This window comes from Patagioenas fasciata, chromosome 29, assembly GCF_037038585.1.
Source record: "Patagioenas fasciata isolate bPatFas1 chromosome 29, bPatFas1.hap1, whole genome shotgun sequence".
Lineage (NCBI taxonomy): Eukaryota > Metazoa > Chordata > Aves > Columbiformes > Columbidae > Patagioenas > Patagioenas fasciata.
This window is the reverse complement of record NC_092548.1, coordinates 4,958,364-4,981,697: the sequence shown is the minus strand read 5'-3', so window position 1 is coordinate 4,981,697 and position 23,334 is coordinate 4,958,364. Positions and strand designations below refer to the sequence as shown.

Sequence of the window (23,334 nt, the reverse complement as noted above, 5' to 3'; positions counted from 1 at the left end):
CCCTAGAATGGCCGCAAAGACACCCCTGGTGGTCCCAAGTGACCCCAAAGCTCCCCCTGTGCCCTCCCTATGGCTCCCTGGTGATGTCCCCAATGTCCCCAGACCCACCCTCTGATGTCCCCACGTCCCCAAAGCCACCCTAGAATGGCCCCAAAGCCACCCCTGGTGGCCCCAAGTGACCCCAAAGCTCCCCCTGTGCCCTCCCTATGGCTCCCTTGTGATGTCCCCAAGTGTCCCCAATGTCCCCAAGCCCCTCAAAATCAACCCTTGATGTCCCCAGGTCCATCAAACCCACCCTAGAATGTCCCCAAACCCAATTCTGATGTCCCCAAGCCCCACCACGTTCCCACCCTACATCTCCCTGCTGATGTCCCCAAGTGTCCCCAATGTCCCCAAGTGTCCCCAAACCCACTCCTGGCTGTCCCCAAGACTCCCCCAACCTCACCCTTGACGTCCCCATGTCCCCAAACCCACCCTAGAATGTCCCCAAGCCCCCCCCATGTTCCCACCCTACATCTCTCTGGTGATGTCCCCAAGTGTCCCAATGTCCCCAAATGTCCCCAAATGTCACCAAACCCACCCCGTGGTGTCCCCAAACCCACCCTAGAATGTCCCCAAACCCAATTCTGGTGTCCCCAATGCCCCCCAAACCTCCCCCTGTTCCCTTCCTACGTCTCCCCCCCGATGTCCCCAAGTGTCCCCAATGTCCCCAAGTGGCCCCAATGGCCCCAAACGTCCCCAAACCCACTCCTTGGTGTCCCCAATGTCCTCAAACCCACCCTAGAATGTCCCCAAGTGCCCCCAAACCTCTCCCTGTTCCCTCCCTACGTCTCCCCCCTGATGTCCCCAATGTCCCCCAGTGTCCCCAAATGTCCCAAGTGTCACCAAACCCACCCTAGAATGTCCCCAAATCCAATTCTGGTGTCCCCAAGCCCCCCCAAACTTCCCCCTGTTCCCTCCCTACGTCTCCCCCCCGATGTCCCCAAGTGTCCCCAATGTCCCCAAGTGTCCCCAAACCCACTCCTGGCTGTCCCCAAGACTCCCCCAACCTCACTCTTGATATCCCCAAACCCAATTCTGGTGTCCCCAAGTCCCCCCAAACCTTCCCCTGTTCCCACCCTACATCTGCCTGGTGATGTCCCCAAGTGTCCCCAATGTCCCCAAGCCCCTCAAAATCAACCCTTGATGTCCCCAGGTCCATCAAACCCACCCTAGAATGTCCCCAAACCCAATTCTGGTGTCACCAAGCACCCCCATATTCCCACCCTACGTCTCCCTGCTGATGTCCCCAAGTGTCCCCAATGTCCCCAAGTGTCCCCAAACCCACTCCTGGCTGTCCCCAAGACTCCCCCAACCTCACCCTTGACGTCCCCATGCCCCCAAACCCACCCTAGAATGTCCCCAAGCCCCCCCCATGTTCCCACCCTACGTCTCTCTGGTGATGTCCCCAAGTGTCCCAATGTCCCCAAATGTCCCCAAATGTCACCAAACCCACCCCGTGGTGTCCCCAAACCCACCCTAGAATGTCCCCAAACCCAATTCTGGTGTCCCCAATGCCCCCCAAACCTCCCCCTGTTCCCTCCCTACGTCTCCCCCCTGATGTCCCCAAGTGTCCCCAATGTCCCCAAGTGGCCCCAGTGGCCCCAAACGTCCCCAAACCCACTCCTTGGTGTCCCCAATGTCCTCAAACCCATCCTAGAATGTCCCCAAGTGCCCCCAAACCTCTCCCTGTTCCCTCCCTACGTTTCCCCCCTGATGTCCCCAAGTGTCCCCAATGTCCCCAAGTGTCCCCAAACCCACTCCTGGCTGTCCCCAAGACTCCCCCCACCTCACTCTTGACGTCCCCATGTCCCCAAACCCACCCTAGAATGTCCCCAAGCACCCCCCACGTTCCCACCCTACGTCTCTCTGATGTCCCCAAGTGTCCCCAATGTCCCCAAATGTCCCCAAATGTCACCAAACCCACTCCGTGGTGTCCCCAAACCCACCCTAGAATGTCCCCAAACCCAATTCTGGTGTCCCCAATGCCCCCCAAACCTCCCCCTGTTCCCTCCCTACATCTCCCCCCCATGTCCCCAAGTGTCCCCAATGTCCCCAAGTGTCCCCAAACCCACTCCTGGCTGTCCCCAAGACTCCCCCAACCTCACCCTTGACGTCCCCATGTCCCCAAACCCACCCTAGAACGTCCCCAAGCCCCCCCCATGTTCCCACCCTACATCTCTCTGGTGATGTCCCCAACGTCCCCCAGTGTCCCCAATGTCCCCAAACGTCCCCGACGTCCCCTCACCGCCCTCCTCCAGGATGGTGGCCTGCGCCGCCTGCCCGTACAGATCCACCACGGCGAACACGTTGGGGGGGACGTTCCAGGCGGCCGGGCCCTGGGCCACCCCGTTCACGAAGAAATGGAGCGTCCCGTCGTCACGGCGCAGCACGCCCACCGTGTCCCCCGCCTGGGGACAGGGACAGCGGGGTCCCCAAGGGTCATGGATCCAACCCTCGGGGTCCCCAAGGGTCATGGATCCACCCATTGGTGGCCCCAAGGGTCATGGATCCAACCCATGGTGGCCCCAAGGGTCATGGATCCACCCATGGTGGCCCCAAGGGTCATGGATCCAACCCATGGTGGCCCCAAGGGTCATGGATCCAACCCGTGGTGGCCCCAAGGGTCATGGATCCACCCATTGGTGGTCCCAAGGGTCATGGATCCAACCCTTGGTGTCCCCAAGGGTCATGGATCCACCCATTGGTGGTCCCAAGGGTCATGGATCCAACCCTTGGTGGCCCCAAGGGTCATAAACCCACCCCTTGGTGGCCCCCAACTCACCCCTTGGTGGCCCCAAAGTCAACCCCAATGCCCCAAGTGTCCCCAAATCCAACACCCCAGTGTCCCCAGGGGTCATGGATCCAACCCTTGGTGGCCCCAAGGGTCATGGATCCACCCATTGGTGGTCCCAAGGGTCATGGATCCAACCCATGGTGGCCCCAAGGGTCATGGATCCAACCCATGGTGGCCCCAAGGGTTATGGATCCAACCCATGGTGGCCCCAAGGGTCATGGATCCAACCCATGGTGGCCCCAAGGGTCATGGATCCACCCATTGGTGGTCCCAAGGGTCATGGATCCAACCCATGGTGGCCCCAAGGGTCATGGATCCAACCCATGGTGGCCCCAAGGGTCATGGATCCACCCATTGGTGGTCCCAAGGGTCATGGATCCAACCCATGGTGGCCCCAAGGGTCATGGATCCAACCCATGGTGGCCCCAAGGGTCATGGATCCAACCCATGGTGGCCCCAAGGGTCATGGATCCACCCATTGGTGGTCCCAAGGGTCATGGATCCACCCATTGGTGGTCCCAAGGGTCATGGATCCAACCCATGGTGGCCCCAAGGGTCATGGATCCAACCCTTGGTGTCCCCAAGGGTCATGGATCCAACCCATGGTGGCCCCAAGGGTCATGGATCCAACCCATGGTGGCCCCAAGGGTCATGGATCCAACCCATGGTGGCCCCAAGGGTCATGGATCCACCCATTGGTGGTCCCAAGGGTCATGGATCCAACCCATGGTGGCCCCAAGGGTCATGGATCCAACCCTTGGTGTCCCCAAGGGTCATGGATCCAACCCATGGTGGCCCCAAGGGTCATGGATCCAACCCATGGTGGCCCCAAGGGTCATGGATCCAACCCTTGGTGGCCCCAAGGGTCATGGATCCACCCATTGGTGGCCCCAAGGTTCATGGATCCAATCCTTGGTGGCCCCCAACTCACCCCTTGGTGGCCCCAAAGTCAACCCCAATGCCCCAAGTGTCCCCAGACTCAACACCCCAGTGTTCCCAGTGTCCCCAAGGGTCATTAAACCCACCCCTTGGTGTCCCCAAGGGTCATGGATCCAACCCATTGGTGGTCCCAAGGGTCATGGATCCAACCCATGGTGGCCCCAAGGGTCATGGATCCAACCCTTGGTGGCCCCCAACTCACCCCTTGGTGGCCCCAAAGTCAACCCCAATGCCCCAAGTGTCCCCAGACTCAACACCCCAGTGTCCCCAATGTCCCCAGGGGTCACTAAATCCACCCCTCAGTGTCCCCAAGGGTCATTAAACCCACCCCTTGGTGTCCCCAAGGGTCATGGATCCAAACCATGGTGGCCCCAAGGGTCATGGATCCAACCCATGGTGGCCCCAAGGGTCATGGATCCACCCATTGGTGGTCCCAAGGGTCATGGATCCAACCCATGGTGGCCCCAAGGGTCATGGATCCAACCCATGGTGGCCCCAAGGGTCATGGATCCACCCATTGGTGGTCCCAAGGGTCATGGATCCAACCCATGGTGGCCCCAAGGGTCATGGATCCAACCCATGGTGGCCCCAAGGGTCATGGATCCAACCCATGGTGGCCCCAAGGGTCATGGATCCACCCATTGGTGGTCCCAAGGGTCATGGATCCACCCATTGGTGGTCCCAAGGGTCATGGATCCAACCCATGGTGGCCCCAAGGGTCATGGATCCAACCCTTGGTGTCCCCAAGGGTCATGGATCCAACCCATGGTGGCCCCAAGGGTCATGGATCCAACCCATGGTGGCCCCAAGGGTCATGGATCCAACCCATGGTGGCCCCAAGGGTCATGGATCCACCCATTGGTGGTCCCAAGGGTCATGGATCCAACCCATGGTGGCCCCAAGGGTCATGGATCCAACCCTTGGTGTCCCCAAGGGTCATGGATCCAACCCATGGTGGCCCCAAGGGTCATGGATCCAACCCATGGTGGCCCCAAGGGTCATGGATCCAACCCTTGGTGGCCCCAAGGGTCATGGATCCACCCATTGGTGGCCCCAAGGTTCATGGATCCAATCCTTGGTGGCCCCCAACTCACCCCTTGGTGGCCCCAAAGTCAACCCCAATGCCCCAAGTGTCCCCAGACTCAACACCCCAGTGTTCCCAGTGTCCCCAAGGGTCATTAAACCCACCCCTTGGTGTCCCCAAGGGTCATGGATCCAACCCATTGGTGGTCCCAAGGGTCATGGATCCAACCCATGGTGGCCCCAAGGGTCATGGATCCAACCCTTGGTGGCCCCCAACTCACCCCTTGGTGGCCCCAAAGTCAACCCCAATGCCCCAAGTGTCCCCAGACTCAACACCCCAGTGTCCCCAATGTCCCCAGGGGTCACTAAATCCACCCCTCAGTGTCCCCAAGGGTCATTAAACCCACCCCTTGGTGTCCCCAAGGGTCATGGATCCAAACCATGGTGGCCCCAAGGGTCATGGATTCACCCCATGGTGGCCCCAAAGGTCATAAACCCAGCCCTTGGTGGCCCCAAAGTCAACCCCAATGTCCCCAGTGTCCTCAAACCCAACACCCCAGTGTCCCCAGGGGTCATGGATCCAACCCTCGGTGTCCCCAAGGGTCATGGATCCAACCCATTGGTGGCCCCAAGGGTCATGGATCCAACCCTCGGGGTCCCCAAGGGTCATGGATCCACCCATTGGTGGTCCCAAGGGTCATGGATCCAACCCATGGTGGCCCCAAGGGTCATGGATCCACCCATTGGTGGCCCCAAGGGTCATAAACCCAGCCCTTGGTGGCCCCAAAGTCAACCCCAATGTCCCCAGTGTCCTCAAACCCAACACCCCAGTGTCCCCAGGGGTCATGGATCCAACCCTTGATGGCCCCAAGAGTCATGGATCCACCCATTGGTGGTCCCAAGGGTCATGGATCCAACCCATGGTGGCCCCCAACTCACCCCTTGGTGGCCCCAAAGTCAACCCCAATGCCCCAAGTGTCCCCAGACTCAACACCCCAGTGTCCCCAATGTCCCCAAGGGTCACTAAATCCACCCCTCGGTGTCCCCAAGGGTCATTAAACCCACCCCTTGGTGTCCCCAAGGGTCATGGATCCAACCCTCGGCGTCCCCAAGGGTCATGGATCCAGCCCTTGGTGGCCTCAAAGGTCATAAACCCAGCCCTGGTGGCCCCAAAGTCAACCCCAATGCCCCAAGTGTCCCCAGATTCAACACCCCAGTGTCCCCAATGTCCCCAAGGGTCATTAAACCCACCCCTTGGTGTCCCCAAGGGTCATTAAACCCACCCATTGGTGTCCCCAATGTCCCCAAACCCAATGTCCTGGTGTCCCCATGTCCCTCAAACCCACCTCATTATGTCCCCAAACTCACCCCTTGGAGTCCCCAAGGGTCATAAACCCATCCCTTGGTGGCCCCAAACTCACCCCTTGGTGGCCCCGAAGTCACCCCCTGGTGTCCCCAATGTCCCCACATCCAGCACCCTGATGTCCCCAGGTCCCTCCAATCCAGCTCGTGGTGTCCCCACACCCAGTGTCCTGGTGTCCCCAGGAGCCCCAAATCCAACACCATGATGTCCCCAATGTCCCCAAACCAAACACCCTGGTGTCCCCAGGTCATTCAAACCCACTCTCTGGTGTCCCCAAAGGTCACAGATCCACCCATTGGTGGCCCCAAAGTCACCCCTTGGTGGCCTCAAAGTCAACCCCAATGTCCCCAGTGTCCCCAAACCCAACAACCTGGTGTCCCCAATGTCCCCAAGGGTCATTAAACCCACACCCAATGTCTCCAATGTCCCCAAACCCAACGTCCTGGTGTCCCCAGGAGCTCCAAATCCAACACCATGATGACCCCAATGTCCCCAAGGGTCATTAAACCCATCCCTTGGTGGCCCCAAAGTCAACACCAATGACCCCAGTGTCCCCAAACCCACCCCCTGGTGTCCCCAGTGTCCCCAAACCCAATGTCCTGGTGTCCCCAGGAGCTCCAAATCCAACACCATGATGTCCCCAATGTCCCCAAACCCACTTCATGATGTCCCCAAACCCACCTGGTGATGTCCCCAAACCCACCCATAGGGTCCCCAGTGTCCCCAATCCCACTCCCAGTGTCCCCAGGGTCCCATTGTCCCAGCACAGCACGCCCACCGTGTCCCCCGCCTGGGGACAATGACAATGACACCGTGTCCCCAAGGGTTGTAAAGCCAACCCTTGGTGTCCCCAAGGGTCACAAACCCAACCCCTGGTGTCCCCAGGTCCCTCCAGTCCAGGTCTTGGTGTCCCCAATGTCCCCAAAGCCAACACTCTGGTGTCCCCAATGTCCCCAAACCCAACACCATGCTGTCCCCAAGTCCCCGGTGTCCCCAATGTTCCCAAAGCCAACAACCTGGTGTCCCCAAGTCCCTCAAACCCACTCTCTGATGTCCCCAATGTCCCCAAACCCACCCCCAATGTCCCCAGTGTCCCCAAAAGCAACACCCTGGTGTCCCCAAACCCACCTCACGATGTCCCCAAACCCACCCTCTGACGTCCCCAATGTCCCCAAACCCAACACCCTGATGTCCCCAGGTCCCTCAAACCCACCTCGTGATGTCCCCAATGTCCCCAAACCCACCCCCAATGTCCCAAGTGTCCCCAAAGCCAACATCCTGGTGTCCCCAGGTCCCTCAAACCCACCCCCTGACGTCCCCAATGTCCCCAAAACCAAGACCCTGGTGTCCCCAAACCCACCTCACGATGTCCCCAAACCCACCCCCTGATGTCCCCAATGTCCCCACCCCCCTGGCGATGTCCCCATGTCCCCACCTTGAGGCGATCCAGGTTGTGGCCGTACTCGTCCAGCACGGTGGTCCCGTTGTGCATCACCCCGTTCCCCGTCATCATCCACGTGCCTGGGGACACATGGGGACACCATGGGGACACCATGGGGACACCATGGGGACAACATGGGGACAACATGGTGATGTTGAGGAACCACATGGAGATGTTGGGGACACCATGGGGACACCATGGGGACACCATGGTGATGTTGAGGAACCCCATAGAGATGTTGGGGACACCATGGGGACACCATGGTGACGTTGAGGAACCCCATAGAGATGTTGGGGACACCACGGGGACACCATGGGGACATCATGAAGATGTTGAGGAACCCCATAGAGATGTTGGGGACACCATGGGGACATCATGAAGATGTTGAGGAACCCCATGGTGATGTTGAGGAACCCCATGGAGATGTTGGGGAGATGTTGGGGACACCATGGGGACACCATGGTGATGTTGAGGAACCCCATAGAGATGTTGGGGACACCACGGGGACACCATGGTGATGTTGAGGAACCCCATAGAGATGTTGGGGAGATGTTGGGGACACCATGGGGACACCATGGTGATGTTGAGGAACCCCATAGAGATGTTGGGGACACCATGGGGACACCATGGGGACATCATGAAGATGTTGAGGAACCTCATGGTGATGATGAGGAACCCCATGGAGATGTTGGGGAGATGTTGGGGACACCATGGGGACACCATGGTGATGTTGAGGAACCCCATAGAGATGTTGGGGACACCACGGGGACACCATGGGGACACCATGGTGATGTTGAGGAACCTCATGGTGATGTTGAGGAACCCCATGGAGATGTTGGGGACACCACGGGGACACCATGGGGACACCATGGTGATGTTGAGGAACCTCATGGTGATGTTGGGGAGATGTTGGGGACACCATGGGGACACCATGGTGATGTTGAGGAACCCCATAGAGATGTTGGGGACACCATGGGGACACCATGGTGATGTTGAGGAACCCCATAGAGATGTTGGGGACACCACGGGGACACCATGGGGACATCATGAAGACGTTGAGGAACCTCATGGTGATGTTGAGGAACCCCATGGAGATGTTGGGGACACCACGGGGACACCATGGGGACACCATGGTGATGTTGAGGAACCTCATGGTGATGTTGGGGAGATGTTGGGGACACCATGGGGACACCATGGTGATGTTGAGGAACCCCATAGAGATGGTGGGGACACCATGGGGACACCATGGGGACATCATGAAGATGTTGAGGAACCTCATGGTGATGTTGAGGAACCCCATGGAGATGTTGGGGAGATGGTGGGGACACCATGGGGACACCATGGTGATGTTGAGGAACCCCATAGAGATGTTGGGGACACCATGGGGACATCATGAAGATGTTGAGGAACCTCATGGTGATGTTGAGGAACCCCATGGAGATGTTGGGGAGATGTTGGGGACACCACGGTGATGTTGAGGAACCCCACAGAGATTTTGGGGACACCATGGGGACATCATGAAGATGTTGAGGAACCCCATGGTGATGTTGAGGAACCCCATGGAGATGTTGGGGACACCACGGGGACACCATGGGGACACCATGGTGATGTTGAGGAACCCCATAGAGATGTTGGGGACACCATGGGGACATCATGAAGATGTTGAGGAACCCCATGGTGATGTTGAGGAACCCCATGGAGATGTTGGGGAGATGTTGGGGACACCATGGTGATGTTGAGGAACCCCATAGAGATGCTGGGGACACCATGGGGACACCATGGGGACATCATGAAGATGTTGAGGAACCTCATGGTGATGTTGAGGAACCCCATGGAGATGTTGGGGAGATGTTGGGGACACCATGGGGACACCATGGTGATGTTGAGGAACCCCATAGAGATGTTGGGGACACCATGGGGACATCATAGTGATGTTGGGGACCCCATGGGGACGTTGGAGAGATGTTGGGGACCCCCATGGGGACATTATGGGGACACTGAGGAACCCCATGGAGATGTTGGGGACACCATGGGGACATCATGGTGATCTTGAGGAACCCCATGGAGATGTTGAGGACCCCATGGGGACATTGGGGAGATGTCGGGGACCCCATGGGGACAGCATGGGGACACTGAGGAACCCCATGGAGATGTTGGGGACCCCATGGGGACACCATGGAGATGTTGGGGACCCCATGGGGACATTGAGGAACCCCATGGAGATATCATGGTGATGTTGAGGAATCCCATGGAGATATTGGGGAACCCCATGGAGATGTTGGGGACACCATGGGGACACCATGGGGACACTGAGGAACCCCATGGAGATGTTGAGGACCCCATGGGAACATCATGGTGATGTTGGGGACCCCATGGGGACACCATGGGGACGTTGGAGACCCCATGGAGATGCTGAGGAACCCCATGGGGACACCATGGGGACATTGAGGAACCCCATGGAAATGTTGGGGACCCCATGGGGACATCATGGAGATGTCGGGGACCCCATGGGGACACTATGGAGATATTGGGGACCCCATGGGGACATTGAGGAACCCCATGGAGATGTTGGGGACCCCATGGGGACATCATGGTGATGTTGGGGACCCCATGGGGATGTTGGGGAGATGTTGTGGACCCCATGGGGACACCATGGGGACGTTGGGGACCCCATGGGGACATCATGGGGATGTTGGGGACCCCATGGAGATGCTGAGGAACCCCATGGGGACACCATGGGGACGTTGGGGACCCCATGGGGACATCATGGGGATGTTGAGGACCCTACGGAGATGCTGAGGAACCCCATGGTGATGTTGAGGAACCCATGGGGACCCCATGGGGACGTTGGGGACCCCATGGAGATGCTGAGGAACCCCATGGTGATGTTGGGGACCCCATAAGGACACCATGGGGACGTTGGGGACCCCATGGAGATGCTGAGGAACCCCATGGGGACATCATGGGGACGTTGGGGACCCCATGGGGACATCATGGGGATGTTGGGGACCCTACGGAGATGCTGAGGAACCCCATGGAGATGTTGGGGACCCCATAAGGACCCCATGGAGATGCTGAGGAACCCCATGGGGACCCCATGGGGACGTTGGGGACCCCATGGAGATGCTGAGGAACCCCATGGGGACATCATGGGGACGTTGGGGACCCCATGGGGACATCATGGGGATGTTGAGGACCCCATGGGGACCCCATGGGGACATTGGGGACCCCATGGGGACATCATGGTGATGTTGAGGACCCCATGGGGATGTTGGGGACCCCATGGAGATGTTGGTGACCCCATGGGGACATCATGGTGATGTTGAGGACCCCATGGGGACCCCATGGGGACGTTGGGGACCCCATGGAGATGCTGAGGAACCCCATGGGGACATCATGGGGACGTTGGGGACCCCATGGGGACATCATGGGGATGTTGGGGACCCCATGGAGATGCTGAGGAACCCCATGGGGACATCATGGGGACGTTGGGGACCCCATGGGGACATCATGGGGATGTTGGGGACCCCATGGAGATGCTGAGGAACCCCATGGAGATGTTGGGGACCCCATGGGGACATCATGGGGACGTTGGGGACCCCATGGGGACATCATGGTGATGTTGGGGACCCCATGGAGATGCTGAGGAACCCCATGGTGATGTTGGGGACCCCATGGGGACATCATGGGGACGCTGGGGACCCCATGGGGACACCATGGGGATGTTGAGGACCCTATGGAGATGCTGAGGAACCCCATGGAGATGTTGGGGACCCCATGGGGACATCATGGTGATGTTGGGGACCCTATGGAGATGCTGAGGAACCCCATGGAGATGTTGGGGACCCCATGGGGACATCATGGTGATGTTGGGGACCCCATGGGGACACCATGGGGACGTTGGAGACCCCATGGAGATGCTGAGGAACCCCATGGGGACACCATGGGGACATTGAGGAACCCCATGGAAATGTTGGGGACCCCATGGAGATGTCGGGGACCCCATGGGGACACTATAGAGATGTTGGGGACCCCATGGGGACATTGCTGAGGAACCCCATGGAGATGTTGGGGGCCCCATGGGGACATCATGGTGATGTTGGGGACCCCATGGGGACATCATGGTGATGTTGGGGACCCCATGGGGACACCATGGTGATGTTGGAGACCCCATGGGGACACCATGGGGAGGTTGGGGACCCCATGGAGATGCTGAGGAACCCCATGGGGACATCATGGGGACGTTGGGGACCCCATGGGGATGTTGAGGACCCTATGGAGATGCTGAGGAACCCCATGGGGACATCATGGGGACGTTGGGGACCCCATGGGGACATCATGGTGATGTTGAGGACCCTATGGAGATGCTGAGGAACCCCATGGGGATGCTGAGGAACCCCATGGGGACATCATGGTGATGTTGAGGACCCCATGGGGACCCCATGGGGACGTTAGGGACCCCATGGAGATGCTGAGGAACCCCATGGTGATGTTGGGGACCCCATGAGGACACCATGGGGACGTTGGGGACCCCATGGAGATGTTGAGGAACCCCATGGGGACATCATGGGGACGTTGGGGACCCCATGGGGACATCATGGGGATGTTGGGGACCCCATGGGGACATCATGGGGACGTTAGGGACCCCATGGAGATGCTGAGGAACCCCATGGTGATGTTGGGGACCCCATGAGGACACCATGGGGACGTTGGGGACCCCATGGAGATGTTGAGGAACCCCATGGGGACATCATGGGGACGTTGGGGACCCCATGGAGATGCTGAGGAACCCCATGGGGACACCATGGGGACGTTGGGGACCCCATGGGGACATCATGGGGATGTTGAGGACCCTACGGAGATGCTGAGGATCCCCATGGAGATGTTGGGGACCCCATGGGGACATCATGGTGATGTTGAGGACCCCATGGAGACGTTGGGGACCCCATGGAGATGCTGAGGAACCCCATGGTGATGTTGGGGACCCCATGAGGACACCATGGGGACGTTGGGGACCCCATGGAGATGCTGAGGAACCCCATGGGGATGCTGAGGAACCCCATGGGGACATCATGGTGATGTTGAGGACCCCATGGGGACCCCATGGGGACGTTGGGGACCCCATGGAGATGCTGAGGAACCCCATGGTGATGTTGGGGACCCCATGAGGACACCATGGGGACGTTGGGGACCCCATGGGGACATCATGGTGATGTTGAGGACCCTACGGAGATGCTGAGGAACCCCATGGGGACATCATGGGGACGTTGGGGACCCCATGGAGATGCTGAGGAACCCCATGGGGACATCATGGGGATGTTGGGGACCCCATGGGGACATCATGGGGACGTTGGGGACCCCATGGAGATGCTGAGGAACCCCATGGGGACATCATGGGGACGTTGGGGACCCCATGGGGACATCATGGTGATGTTGAGGACCCTATGGAGATGCTGAGGAACCCCATGGAGATGCTGAGGAACCCCATGGGGACACCATGGGGACGTTGGGGACCCCATGGGGACATCATGGTGATGTTGAGGACCCTACGGAGATGCTGAGGAACCCCATGGGGACATCATGGGGACGTTGGGGACCCCATGGGGACATCATGGGGATGTTGAGGACCCTATGGAGATGCTGAGGAACCCCATGGGGACACCATGGGGACGTTGGGGACCCCATGGGGACATCATGGTGATGTTGAGGACCCTATGGAGATGCTGAGGAACCCCATGGAGATGTCAGGGACCCCATGGGGACATCATGGTGATGTTGAGGACCCCATGGGGACCCCATGGGGACGTTGGGGACCCACCTGAGCGCAGGTTGGTCATGGTGGAGGGCAGCTGCAGGTGGGCGGGGCTGTGGGTGGTGACGCCGATCTCGATGGACCCCGCCCACTTGTCCACCATGCGGTCGATGCGCACGGTGAAGAGCTCGTTGTCCCGCAGCGCCCGCGCGCTCAGCGCCACCCCGTGGTTGAAGTCGTCGGTGGCGCTGGGGACATGGGGACAGCGAGGGGACATCAGGTCAGTGGGGACATCGGGGTTGGGGACACCAAGGATGAGGACACAAGGACACGAAGTCAATGGGGGCATCGGGTCAATGGGGACACCAGGTCAATGGGGACATCAGGGATGGGGACACCAGGTCAATGGGGACACCAGGGCAATGGGGACATCAGGGATGGGGACACCAGGTCAATGGGGACACCAGGTCAATGGGGACACCAGGTCAATGGGGACACAAGGACACAACGTCAATGGGAACATCAGGGTTGGGGACAAAAGGACACAAAGTCAATGGGGACATCATGGTTAGGGACATCAGGTCAATGGGGACACCAGGGATGGGGACACCAAGGACACAAAGTCAATGGGGACATCAGGTCAATGGGGACACCAAGGACACAACGTCAATGGGAACATCAGGGTTGGGGACAACAGGACACAAAGTCAATGGGGACATCATGGTTAGGGACATCAGGTCAATGGGGACGCCAGGGATGGGGACACCAGGGATGGGGACATCAGGTCAATGGAGACATCAGGTCGATGGGGACACCAGGGATGGGGACACCAGGACACAGTCAATAGGGACATCAGGTCAATGGGGACATCAGGTCGATGGGGACACCAGGGATGGGGACACCAAGGACACAAAGTCAATGGGGACACCAAGGTTGGGGACTAAAGGACACAAAGTCAATGGGGACATCATGGTTAGGGACATCAGGTCAATGGGGACACCAGGGATGGGGACACCAAGGACACAACGTCAATGGGGACATCAGGTCAATGGGGACACAAGGACACAACGTCAATGGGAACATCAGGGTTGGGGACAACAGGACACAAAGTCAATGGGGACATCATGGTTAGGGACATCAGGTCAATGGGGACACCAGGGATGGGGACACCAAGGACACAAAGTCAATGGGGACATCAGGTCAATAGAGACGCCAGGGATGGGGCCATCAGGTCAATGGGGACATCAGGGATGGGGACACCAAGGACACAACGTCAATGGGGACATCAGGTCAATGGGGACACCAGGTCAATGGGGACACCAGGTCAATGGGGACACAAGGACACAACGTCAATGGGGACATCAGGTCAATGGGGACATCAGGGATGGGGACACCAGGTCAATGGGGACACAAGGACACAACGTCAATGGGGACATTAGGTCAATGGGGACATCAGGGATGGGGACACCAGGTCAACGGGGACATCAGGGATGGGGACACCAGGTCAATGGGGACACCAAGACACAAAGTCAATGGGGACATCAGGTCAATAGAAACGCCAGGGATGGGGCCATCAGGTCAATGGGGACATCAGGGATGGGGACACCAAGGACACAAAGTCAATGGGGACATCAGGTCAATGGGGACACAAGGACACAACGTCAATGGGAACATCAGGGTTGGGGACAACAGGACACAAAGTCAATGGGGACATCATGGTTAGGGACATCAGGTCAATGGGGACACCAGGGATGGGGACACCAAGGACACAAAGTCAATGGGGACATCAGGTCAATGGGGACACCAGGTCAATGGGGACACCAGGTCAATGGGGACATCAGGGATGGGGACACCAGGTCAATGGGGACACCAGGTCAATGGGGACACCAAGACACAAAGTCAATGGGGACATCATGGTTAGGGACATCAGGTCAATGGGGACATCAGGGATGCGGACAGAAGGACACAAAGTCAATGGGGACACCAGGTCAATGGGGACATCAGGGATGGGGACACCAGGGATGGGGACACAAGGACACAAAGTCAATGGGGACATCAGGGTTGGGGGCATCAAGTCAATGGGGACACCAAGGATGGGGACACAAGGACTCAAAGTCAAAGGGGACATCAGGTCAATGGGGACACAAGGACACAAAGTCAATGGGGACATCAGGGACGGGGACATCAGGTCAATGGGGACACCAAGGACGGGGACACAAGGACTCGAAGTCAATGGGGACATCCGGGATGGGGACACCAGGACACAGTCAATAGGGACATCAGGTCAATGGGGACATCAAGGTTGGGGACACCAGGACACAAGGTCAATGGGGACATCAGGTCAATGGGGACACCAGGGTTGGGGACACCAGGACACAGTCAATAGGGACATCAGGTCAACGGGGACATCAGGTCAATGGGGACACCAAGGTTGGGGACACCAGGACACAAAGTCAATGGGGACATCAGGTCAATGGGGACAAGGATGGGGACACAAACACACAAAGTCCCCACATCCCCCTGTCCCCCACAACCCCATGATGTCCCCAACGCCCCCAATGCCCCCAACATCCCCGATGTCCCCATGTCCCTCACTGTGGCCACAGCACCATCCGTCCCCGATGTCCCCATATCCCCGATGTCCCCATATCCCCATGTCCCCATATCCCCATGTCCCCATGTCCCCCCATGTCCCCCACAACCTCAATGCCCCCAACGTCCCCAATGCCCCCAATGTCCCCGTGTCCCTCACTGTGGCCGCAGCACCATCCGTCCCTCATTGACCCATATCCCTATGTCCCCATATCCCCATGTCCCCCTGTCCCCATATCCCCCTGTCCCCCCATATCCCCCACAACCCCAATGTCCCCAATGCCCCCAACGTCCCCGATGTCCCCAATGCCCCCAACGTCCCCAATGCCCCCGATGTCCCCGTGTCCCTCACTGTGGCCACAGCACCATCCGTCCCTCATTGACCCCTATCCCCATGTCCCCATGTCCCCCTGTCCCCATATCCCCCTGTCCCCCCATATCCCCCACAACCCCAATGTCCCCAATGCCCCCAACGTCCCCGATGTCCCCAATGCCCCCAACGTCCCCAATGCCCCCGATGTCCCCGTGTCCCTCACTGTGGCCACAGCACCATCCGTCCCTCATTGACCCCTATCCCCATGTCCCCATGTCCCCCTGTCCCCATATCCCCCTGTCCCCCCATGTCCCCCACAACCCCAATGCCCCCAATGCCCCCAATGTCCCCAATGCCCCCAATGTCCCCAATGCCCCCGATGTCCCCGTGTCCCTCACTGTGGCCGCAGCACCATCCGTCCCTCATTGACCCCTATCCCCATGTCCCCATGTCCCCATATCCCCCTGTCCCCCCATGTCCCCCACAATCCCAATGCCCCCAATACCCCCGATGTCCCCAATACCCCCAATGCCCCCGATGTCCCCAATGTCCCTCACTGTGGCCGCAGCACCATCCGTCCCTCATTGACCCCTATCCCCATGTCCCCATATCCCCCTGTCCCCATATCCCCCCATGTCCCCATATCCCCCCATGTCCCCCACAACCCCAATGTCCCCAATGCCCCCAACGTCCCTGATGTCCCCAACGTCCCCGTGTCCCTCACTGTGGCTGCAGCACCATCCGCCCCTCATTGACCCATATCCCCATGTCCCCATATCCCCCTGTCCCCATGTCCCCATGTCCCCCTGTCCCCATATCCCCCTGTCCCCCCATGTCCCCCACAATCCCAATGCCCCCAATACCCCCGATGTCCCCAATACCCCCAATGTCCCCGATGTCCCCAATGTCCCTCACTGTGGCCGCAGCACCATCCGTCCCTCATTGACCCCTATCCCCATATCCCCCTGTCCCCATATCCCCCCATGTCCCCATATCCCCCCATGTCCCCCACAACCCCAATGCCCTCAATGCCCCCAATGTCCCCAATGTCCCCAACGTCCCCGTGTCCCTCACTGTGGCCACAGCACCATCCGTCCCTCATTGACCCATATCCCCATGTCCCCATGTCCCCCTGTCCCCATATCCCCCTGTCCCCCCATGTCCCCCACAATCCCAATGCCCCCAATACCCCCGATGTCCCCAATACCCCCAATGTCCCCGATGTCCCCAATGTCCCTCACTGTGGCCGCAGCACCATCTGCCCCTCATTGACCCATATCCCCATGTCCCCATGTCCCCCTGTCCCCATATCCCCCCATGTCCCCATATCCCCCCATGTCCCCCACAACCCCAATGTCCCCAATGCCCCCAACGTCCCCGATGCCCCCGATGTCCCCAATGTCCCCGATGTCCCCAATGTCCCTCACTGTGGCCGCAGCGCCGTGCGTCCCTCGTTGACCACGGCCGCCTTCTGCCCGCAGTTGGGATGGAACAGCAGCCTGGGGAGGGCGGGGGGCGCGGCGGGGGGCGGGGCGGCCGGCGGGGCACGCCTGGGTCCCTCGGGGGACATGGCGCGCAGGATGGCGTTGTGACGCCGCAGCCGGTCGCTGGGGTTGTGGCTGTGGACGATTGTCACCTTCACGGCCATCCCGTACAGGTCCACCACCCCGTACACCACCTGCGGGGTCAGCGTGGTGGCCACCCCTGGGGACATGGGGACACTTGTGTCACCAGGGACACCCCGGGCATGGGGGGACAACATGGGGACATTTCATGTCACCTCAAAGCCATGGGGTGGCAACGGGTTCACCCCCATGTCCCCATATCCCCCTGTCCCCAAGTCACCATTGTCCCCATGTCCCCCTGTCCCCATATCCCCCTCTCCCCTTGTCCCCATGTCCCCTTGTACCCCTGTCCCCTTGTACCCCTGTCCCCATGTCCCCTTGTACCCCTGTCCCCATGTCCCACTGTCCCCATGTCCCCTGGTACCCCTGTCCCCATGTCCCACTGTCCCCATGTCCCACTGTCCCCATGTCCCCCTGGGGACAGGGACACCGCTGTCATTATGGGGACACCCTGGTTGCCACCTGCGGGGTCAGCGTGGTGGCCACCCCTGGGGACATGGGGACACTCGGGTCACCGGGGGGATGTGGGGACACCTGGGTCACCACCTGCGGGGTCAGCGTGGTGGCCACCCCTGGGGACATGGGGACACTTGTGTCACCGGGGGGATGTGGGGACACCTGGGTCACCACCTGCGGGGTCAGCGTGGTGGCCACCCCTGGGGACATGGGGACACTCGGGTCACCGGGGGGATGTGGGGACACCTGGGTCACCACCTGAGGGGTCAGCGTGGTGGCCACCCCTGGGGACATGGGGACACTCGGGTCACCGGGGGGATGTGGGGACACCTGGGTCACCACCTGCGGGGTCAGCGTGGTGGCCACCCCTGGGGACATGGGGACACTCGGGTCACCAAGGGCATGTGGGGACACCTGGGTCACCACCTGCGGGGTCAGCGTGGTGGCCACCCCTGGGGACATGGGGACACTTGTGTCACCAAGGGCATGTGGGGACACCTGGGTCACCACCTGTGGGGTCAGCATGGTGGCCACCCCTGGGGACATGGGGACACTCGGGTCACCAGGGACACCCCGGGCATGGGGGGACAACATGGGGACATTTCATGTCACCTCAAAGCCATGGGGTGGCAACAGATTCACCCCCATGTCCCCATATCCCCCTGTCCCCAAGTCACCATTGTCCCCATGTCCCCCTGTCCCCATATCCCCCTCTCCCCTTGTCCCCATGTCCCCTTGTACCCGTCCCCATGTCCCACTGTCCCCATGTCCCCATGTCCCCTTGTACCCCTGTCCCCATGTCCCACTGTCCCCATGTCCCCTGGTACCCCTGTCCCCATGTCCCACTGTCCCCATGTCCCACTGTCCCCATGTCCCCTTGGGGACAGGGACACCGCTGTCATTATGGGGACACCCTGGTTGCCACCTGCGGGGTCAGCGTGGTGGCCACCCCTGGGGACATGGAGACACTTGTGTCACCGGGGGAATGTGGGGACACCTGGGTCACCACCTGCGGGGTCAGCGTGGTGGCCACCCCTGGGGACATGGGGACACTTGGGTCACCGGGGGGATGTGGGGACACCTGGGTCACCACCTGAGGGGTCAGCGTGGTGGCCACCCCTGGGGACATGGGGACACTTGTGTCACCGGGGACACCCCGGGCATGGGGGGACAACATGGGGACATTTCATGTCACCTCAAAGCCATGGGGTGGCAACGGGTTCACCCCCATGTCCCCATATCCCCCTGTCCCCAAGTCACCATTGTCCCCATGTCCCCCTGTCCCCATATCCCCCTCTCCCCTTGTCCCCATGTCCCCTTGTACCCCTGTCCCCATGTCCCACTGTCCCCATGTCCCCTTGTAGCCCTGTCCCCATGTCCCACTGTCCCCATATCCCCCTGTCCCCATATCCCCATGTCCCCTTGTACCCCTGTCCCCATGTCCCACTGTCCCCATGTCCCCCTGGGGACAGGGACACCGCTGTCATTATGGGGACACCCTGGTTGCCACCTGCGGGGTCAGCGTGGTGGCCACCCCTGGGGACATGGGGACACTTGGGTCACCGGGGGAATGTGGGGACACCTGGGTCACCACCTGCGGGGTCAGCGTGGTGGCCACCCCTGGGGACATGGGGACACTTGTGTCACCAGGGACACCCCGGGCATGGGGGGACAACATGGGGACATTTCATGTCACCTCAAAGCCATGGGGTGGCAACGGGTTCACCCCCATGTCCCCATATCCCCCTGTCCCCAAGTCACCATTGTCCCCATGTCCCCCTGTCCCCATGTCCCCTTGTACCCCTGTCCCCATGTCCCCTTGTACCCCTGTCCCCATGTCCCCATATCCCCCTCTCCCCTTGTCCCCATGTCCCCTTGTACCCCTGTCCCCATGTCCCACTGTCCCCATGTCCCCTTGGGGACAGGGACACCGCTGTAATTATGGGGACACCCTGGTTGCCACCTGCGGGGTCAGCGTGGTGGCCACCCCTGGGGACATGGGGACACTTGTGTCACCGGGGGCATGTGGGGACACCTGGGTCACCACCTGAGGGGTCAGCGTGGTGGCCACTCCTGGGGACATGGGGACACTCGGGTCACCGGGGGCATGTGGGGACACCTGGGTCACCACCTGAGGGGTCAGCGTGGTGGCCACCCCTGGGGACATGGGGACACTTGTGTCACCAAGGGCATATGGGGACACCTGGGTCACCACCTGCGGGGTCAGCTTGGTGGCCACCCCTGGGGACATGGGGACACTTGTGTCACCAGGGACACCCCGGGCATGGGGGGACAACATGGGGACATTTCATGTCACCTCAAAGCCATGGGGTGGCAACAGATTCACCCCCATGTCCCCATATCCCCCTGTCCCCATGTCCCCCTCTCCCCTTGTCCCCATGTCCCCTTGTACCCCTGTCCCCATGTCCCACTGTCCCCATATCCCCCTGTCCCCATGTCCCCGTGTCCCCTTGTACCCCTGTCCCCATGTCCCACTGTCCCCATATCCCCAAGTCCCCATGTCCTCCTGTCCCCATGTCCCCCTGGGGACAGGGACACCGCTGTCATTATGGGGACACCCTGGTTGCCACCTGCGGGGTCAGCGTGGTGGCCACCCCTGGGGACATGGGGACACTTGTGTCACCGGGGGGATGTGGGGACACCTGGGTCACCACCTGCGGGGTCAGCGTGGTGGCCACCCCTGGGGACATGGGGACACTTGTGTCACCAGGGACACCCCGGGCATGGGGGGACAACATGGGGACATTTCATGTCACCTCAAAGCCATGGGGTGGCAACAGATTCACCCCCATGTCCCCATATCCCCCTGTCCCCAAGTCACCATTGTCCCCATGTCCCCATGTCCCCTTGTACCCCTGTCCCCATGTCCCCATGTCCCCATATCCCCCTCTCCCCTTGTCCCCATGTCCCCTTGTACCCCTGTCCCCATGTCCCACTGTCCCCATGTCCCCCTGGGGACAGGGACACCGCTGTAATTATGGGGACACCCTGGTTGCCACCTGCGGGGTCAGCGTGGTGGCCACCCCTGGGGACATGGGGACACTCGGGTCACCGGGGGGATGTGGGGACACCTGGGTCACCACCTGCGGGGTCAGCGTGGTGGCCACCCCTGGGGACATGGGGACACTTGTGTCACCGGGGGGATGTGGGGACACCCGGTTCACCCCCTGGGCATGGGGGGACAACATGGGGACATTTCATGTCACCTCAAAGCCATGGGGTGGCAACGGGTTCACCCCCATGTCCCCATATCCCCCTGTCCCCAAGTCACCATTGTCCCCATGTCCCCCTGTCCCCATGTCCCCTTGTACCCCTGTCCCCATGTCCCACTGTCCCCATGTCCCCTTGTACCCCTGTCCCCATGTCCCACTGTCCCCATGTCCCCCTGGGGACAGGGACACCGCTGTCATTATGGGGACACCCTGGTTGCCACCTGCAGGGTCAGCGTGGTGGCCACCCCTGGGGACATGGGGACACTCGGGGTACCAGGGACACCCCGATCATGGGGAGATGTCCCATAGACAGAGAGGTCACCAAAAGCCACCCTGGGGTCCCTCAAGGTCATGGGGTGGCACACGTGGGGACACTGCAGGGATTCACCCCATGTCCCCTTGTCCCCATGTCCTCATTGCCCCCAATGTCTCCAATGTCCCCAATGCCCCCATTGACCCCAATGCCCCCATTGCCCCCAATGCCCCCATTGACCCCAATGTCCCCAATGTCCGCATTGACCCCAATGTCCCCAATGACCTTAATGTCCCCATTGACCCCAATGTCACCCATGACCTCAATGCCCGCAATGTCCCCAACGCCCCCATTGCCCCCATTGCCCCCAATGTCCCCACTGACCTCATTGTCCCCAATGTCCCCATTGACCCAACGCCCCCAATGACCCCATTGCCCACAATGCCCTCAACGCCCCCAATGTCCCCGATGTCCCCAATGCCCCCATTGACCCCAATGCTCCCAATGCCCCCATTGACCCCAATGTCCCCATTGACCCCATTGACCCCAATGCTCCCAATGCCCCCATTGACCCCAATGTCCCCATTGACCCCAATGCCCCGATGCCCCCATTGACCCCAACGCCCCCATTGACCCCAATGCCCCCATTGACCCCAATGCCCCCATTGCCCCCATTGACCCCATTGACCCCAATGCCCCGATGCCCCCAACGCCCCCATTGACCCCAATGCCTCCATTGACCCCAATGTCCCCATTAACCCCAATGTCCCCAATGTCCCCAATGACCTCATTGACCCCGACGTCCCCAATGACCCCAATGTCCCAATGCCCCCATTGACCCCAATGCCCCCATTGACCCCAATGTCCCCATTAACCCCAATGTCCCCAATGTCCCCAATGACCTCATTGACCCCGACGTCCCCAATGACCCCAATGTCCCAATGCCCCCATTGACCCCGATGCCCCCATTGACCCCAATGTCCCCATTGACCCCAATGTCCACATTAACCCCAATGCCCCCATTGTCCCCAATGACCCCAATGTCCCAATGCCCCCATTGACCCCAATGTCCCCATTGACCCCAATACCTCCATTGACCCCAATGACCCCGATGTCCCCAATGTCCCCAATGTCCCAAAGCCCCCATTGATCCCAATGTTCCCATTGAACCCAACGCCCCCACCGACCCCGATGCCCCCATTGACCCCAATGCCCCCATTGACCCCAATGCCCCCATTGTCCCCAATGACCCCAATGTCCCAATGTCCCCATTGACCCCAATGTCCCCATTGACCCCAACGCCCCCATTGACCCCAATGTCCCCGATGTCCCCAATGTCCCCACCCTGGTCCACGCCGTTGATGTAGAAGTGCAGTGCATTGTTCGCTTTCCGGGTCAGCCCAATGTGATCCCCCTCCTGTTTTGGGGACACGGGGGGGGACACAGGTGACAAGGGGCCCCCCCAAACCCCCGGATGGCTCTGGGAGGGGACCCAGGCGTCCGGGGAG

General features: G+C 60.3%; 1 protein-coding gene across 2 annotated transcripts in view; it reads right to left on the bottom strand.

The window, feature by feature from the left end:
- The window catches only part of NEURL4 (neuralized E3 ubiquitin protein ligase 4), a 79,030-nt gene that overhangs the window by 34,187 nt on the left and 21,509 nt on the right, over positions 1-23,334 (bottom strand). For both annotated transcript variants that reach the window (XM_071800140.1, XM_071800141.1), the window contains exons 7-11: positions 23,171-23,243; positions 17,687-17,963; positions 13,421-13,602; positions 7,597-7,682; positions 2,288-2,450 (exon numbers count right to left, since the gene is read on the bottom strand). In XM_071800140.1, coding sequence (XP_071656241.1) covers positions 2,288-2,450; positions 7,597-7,682; positions 13,421-13,602; positions 17,687-17,963; positions 23,171-23,243 — 781 coding nt within the window. The remainder of the gene's footprint in view (positions 1-2,287; positions 2,451-7,596; positions 7,683-13,420; positions 13,603-17,686; positions 17,964-23,170; positions 23,244-23,334) is intronic.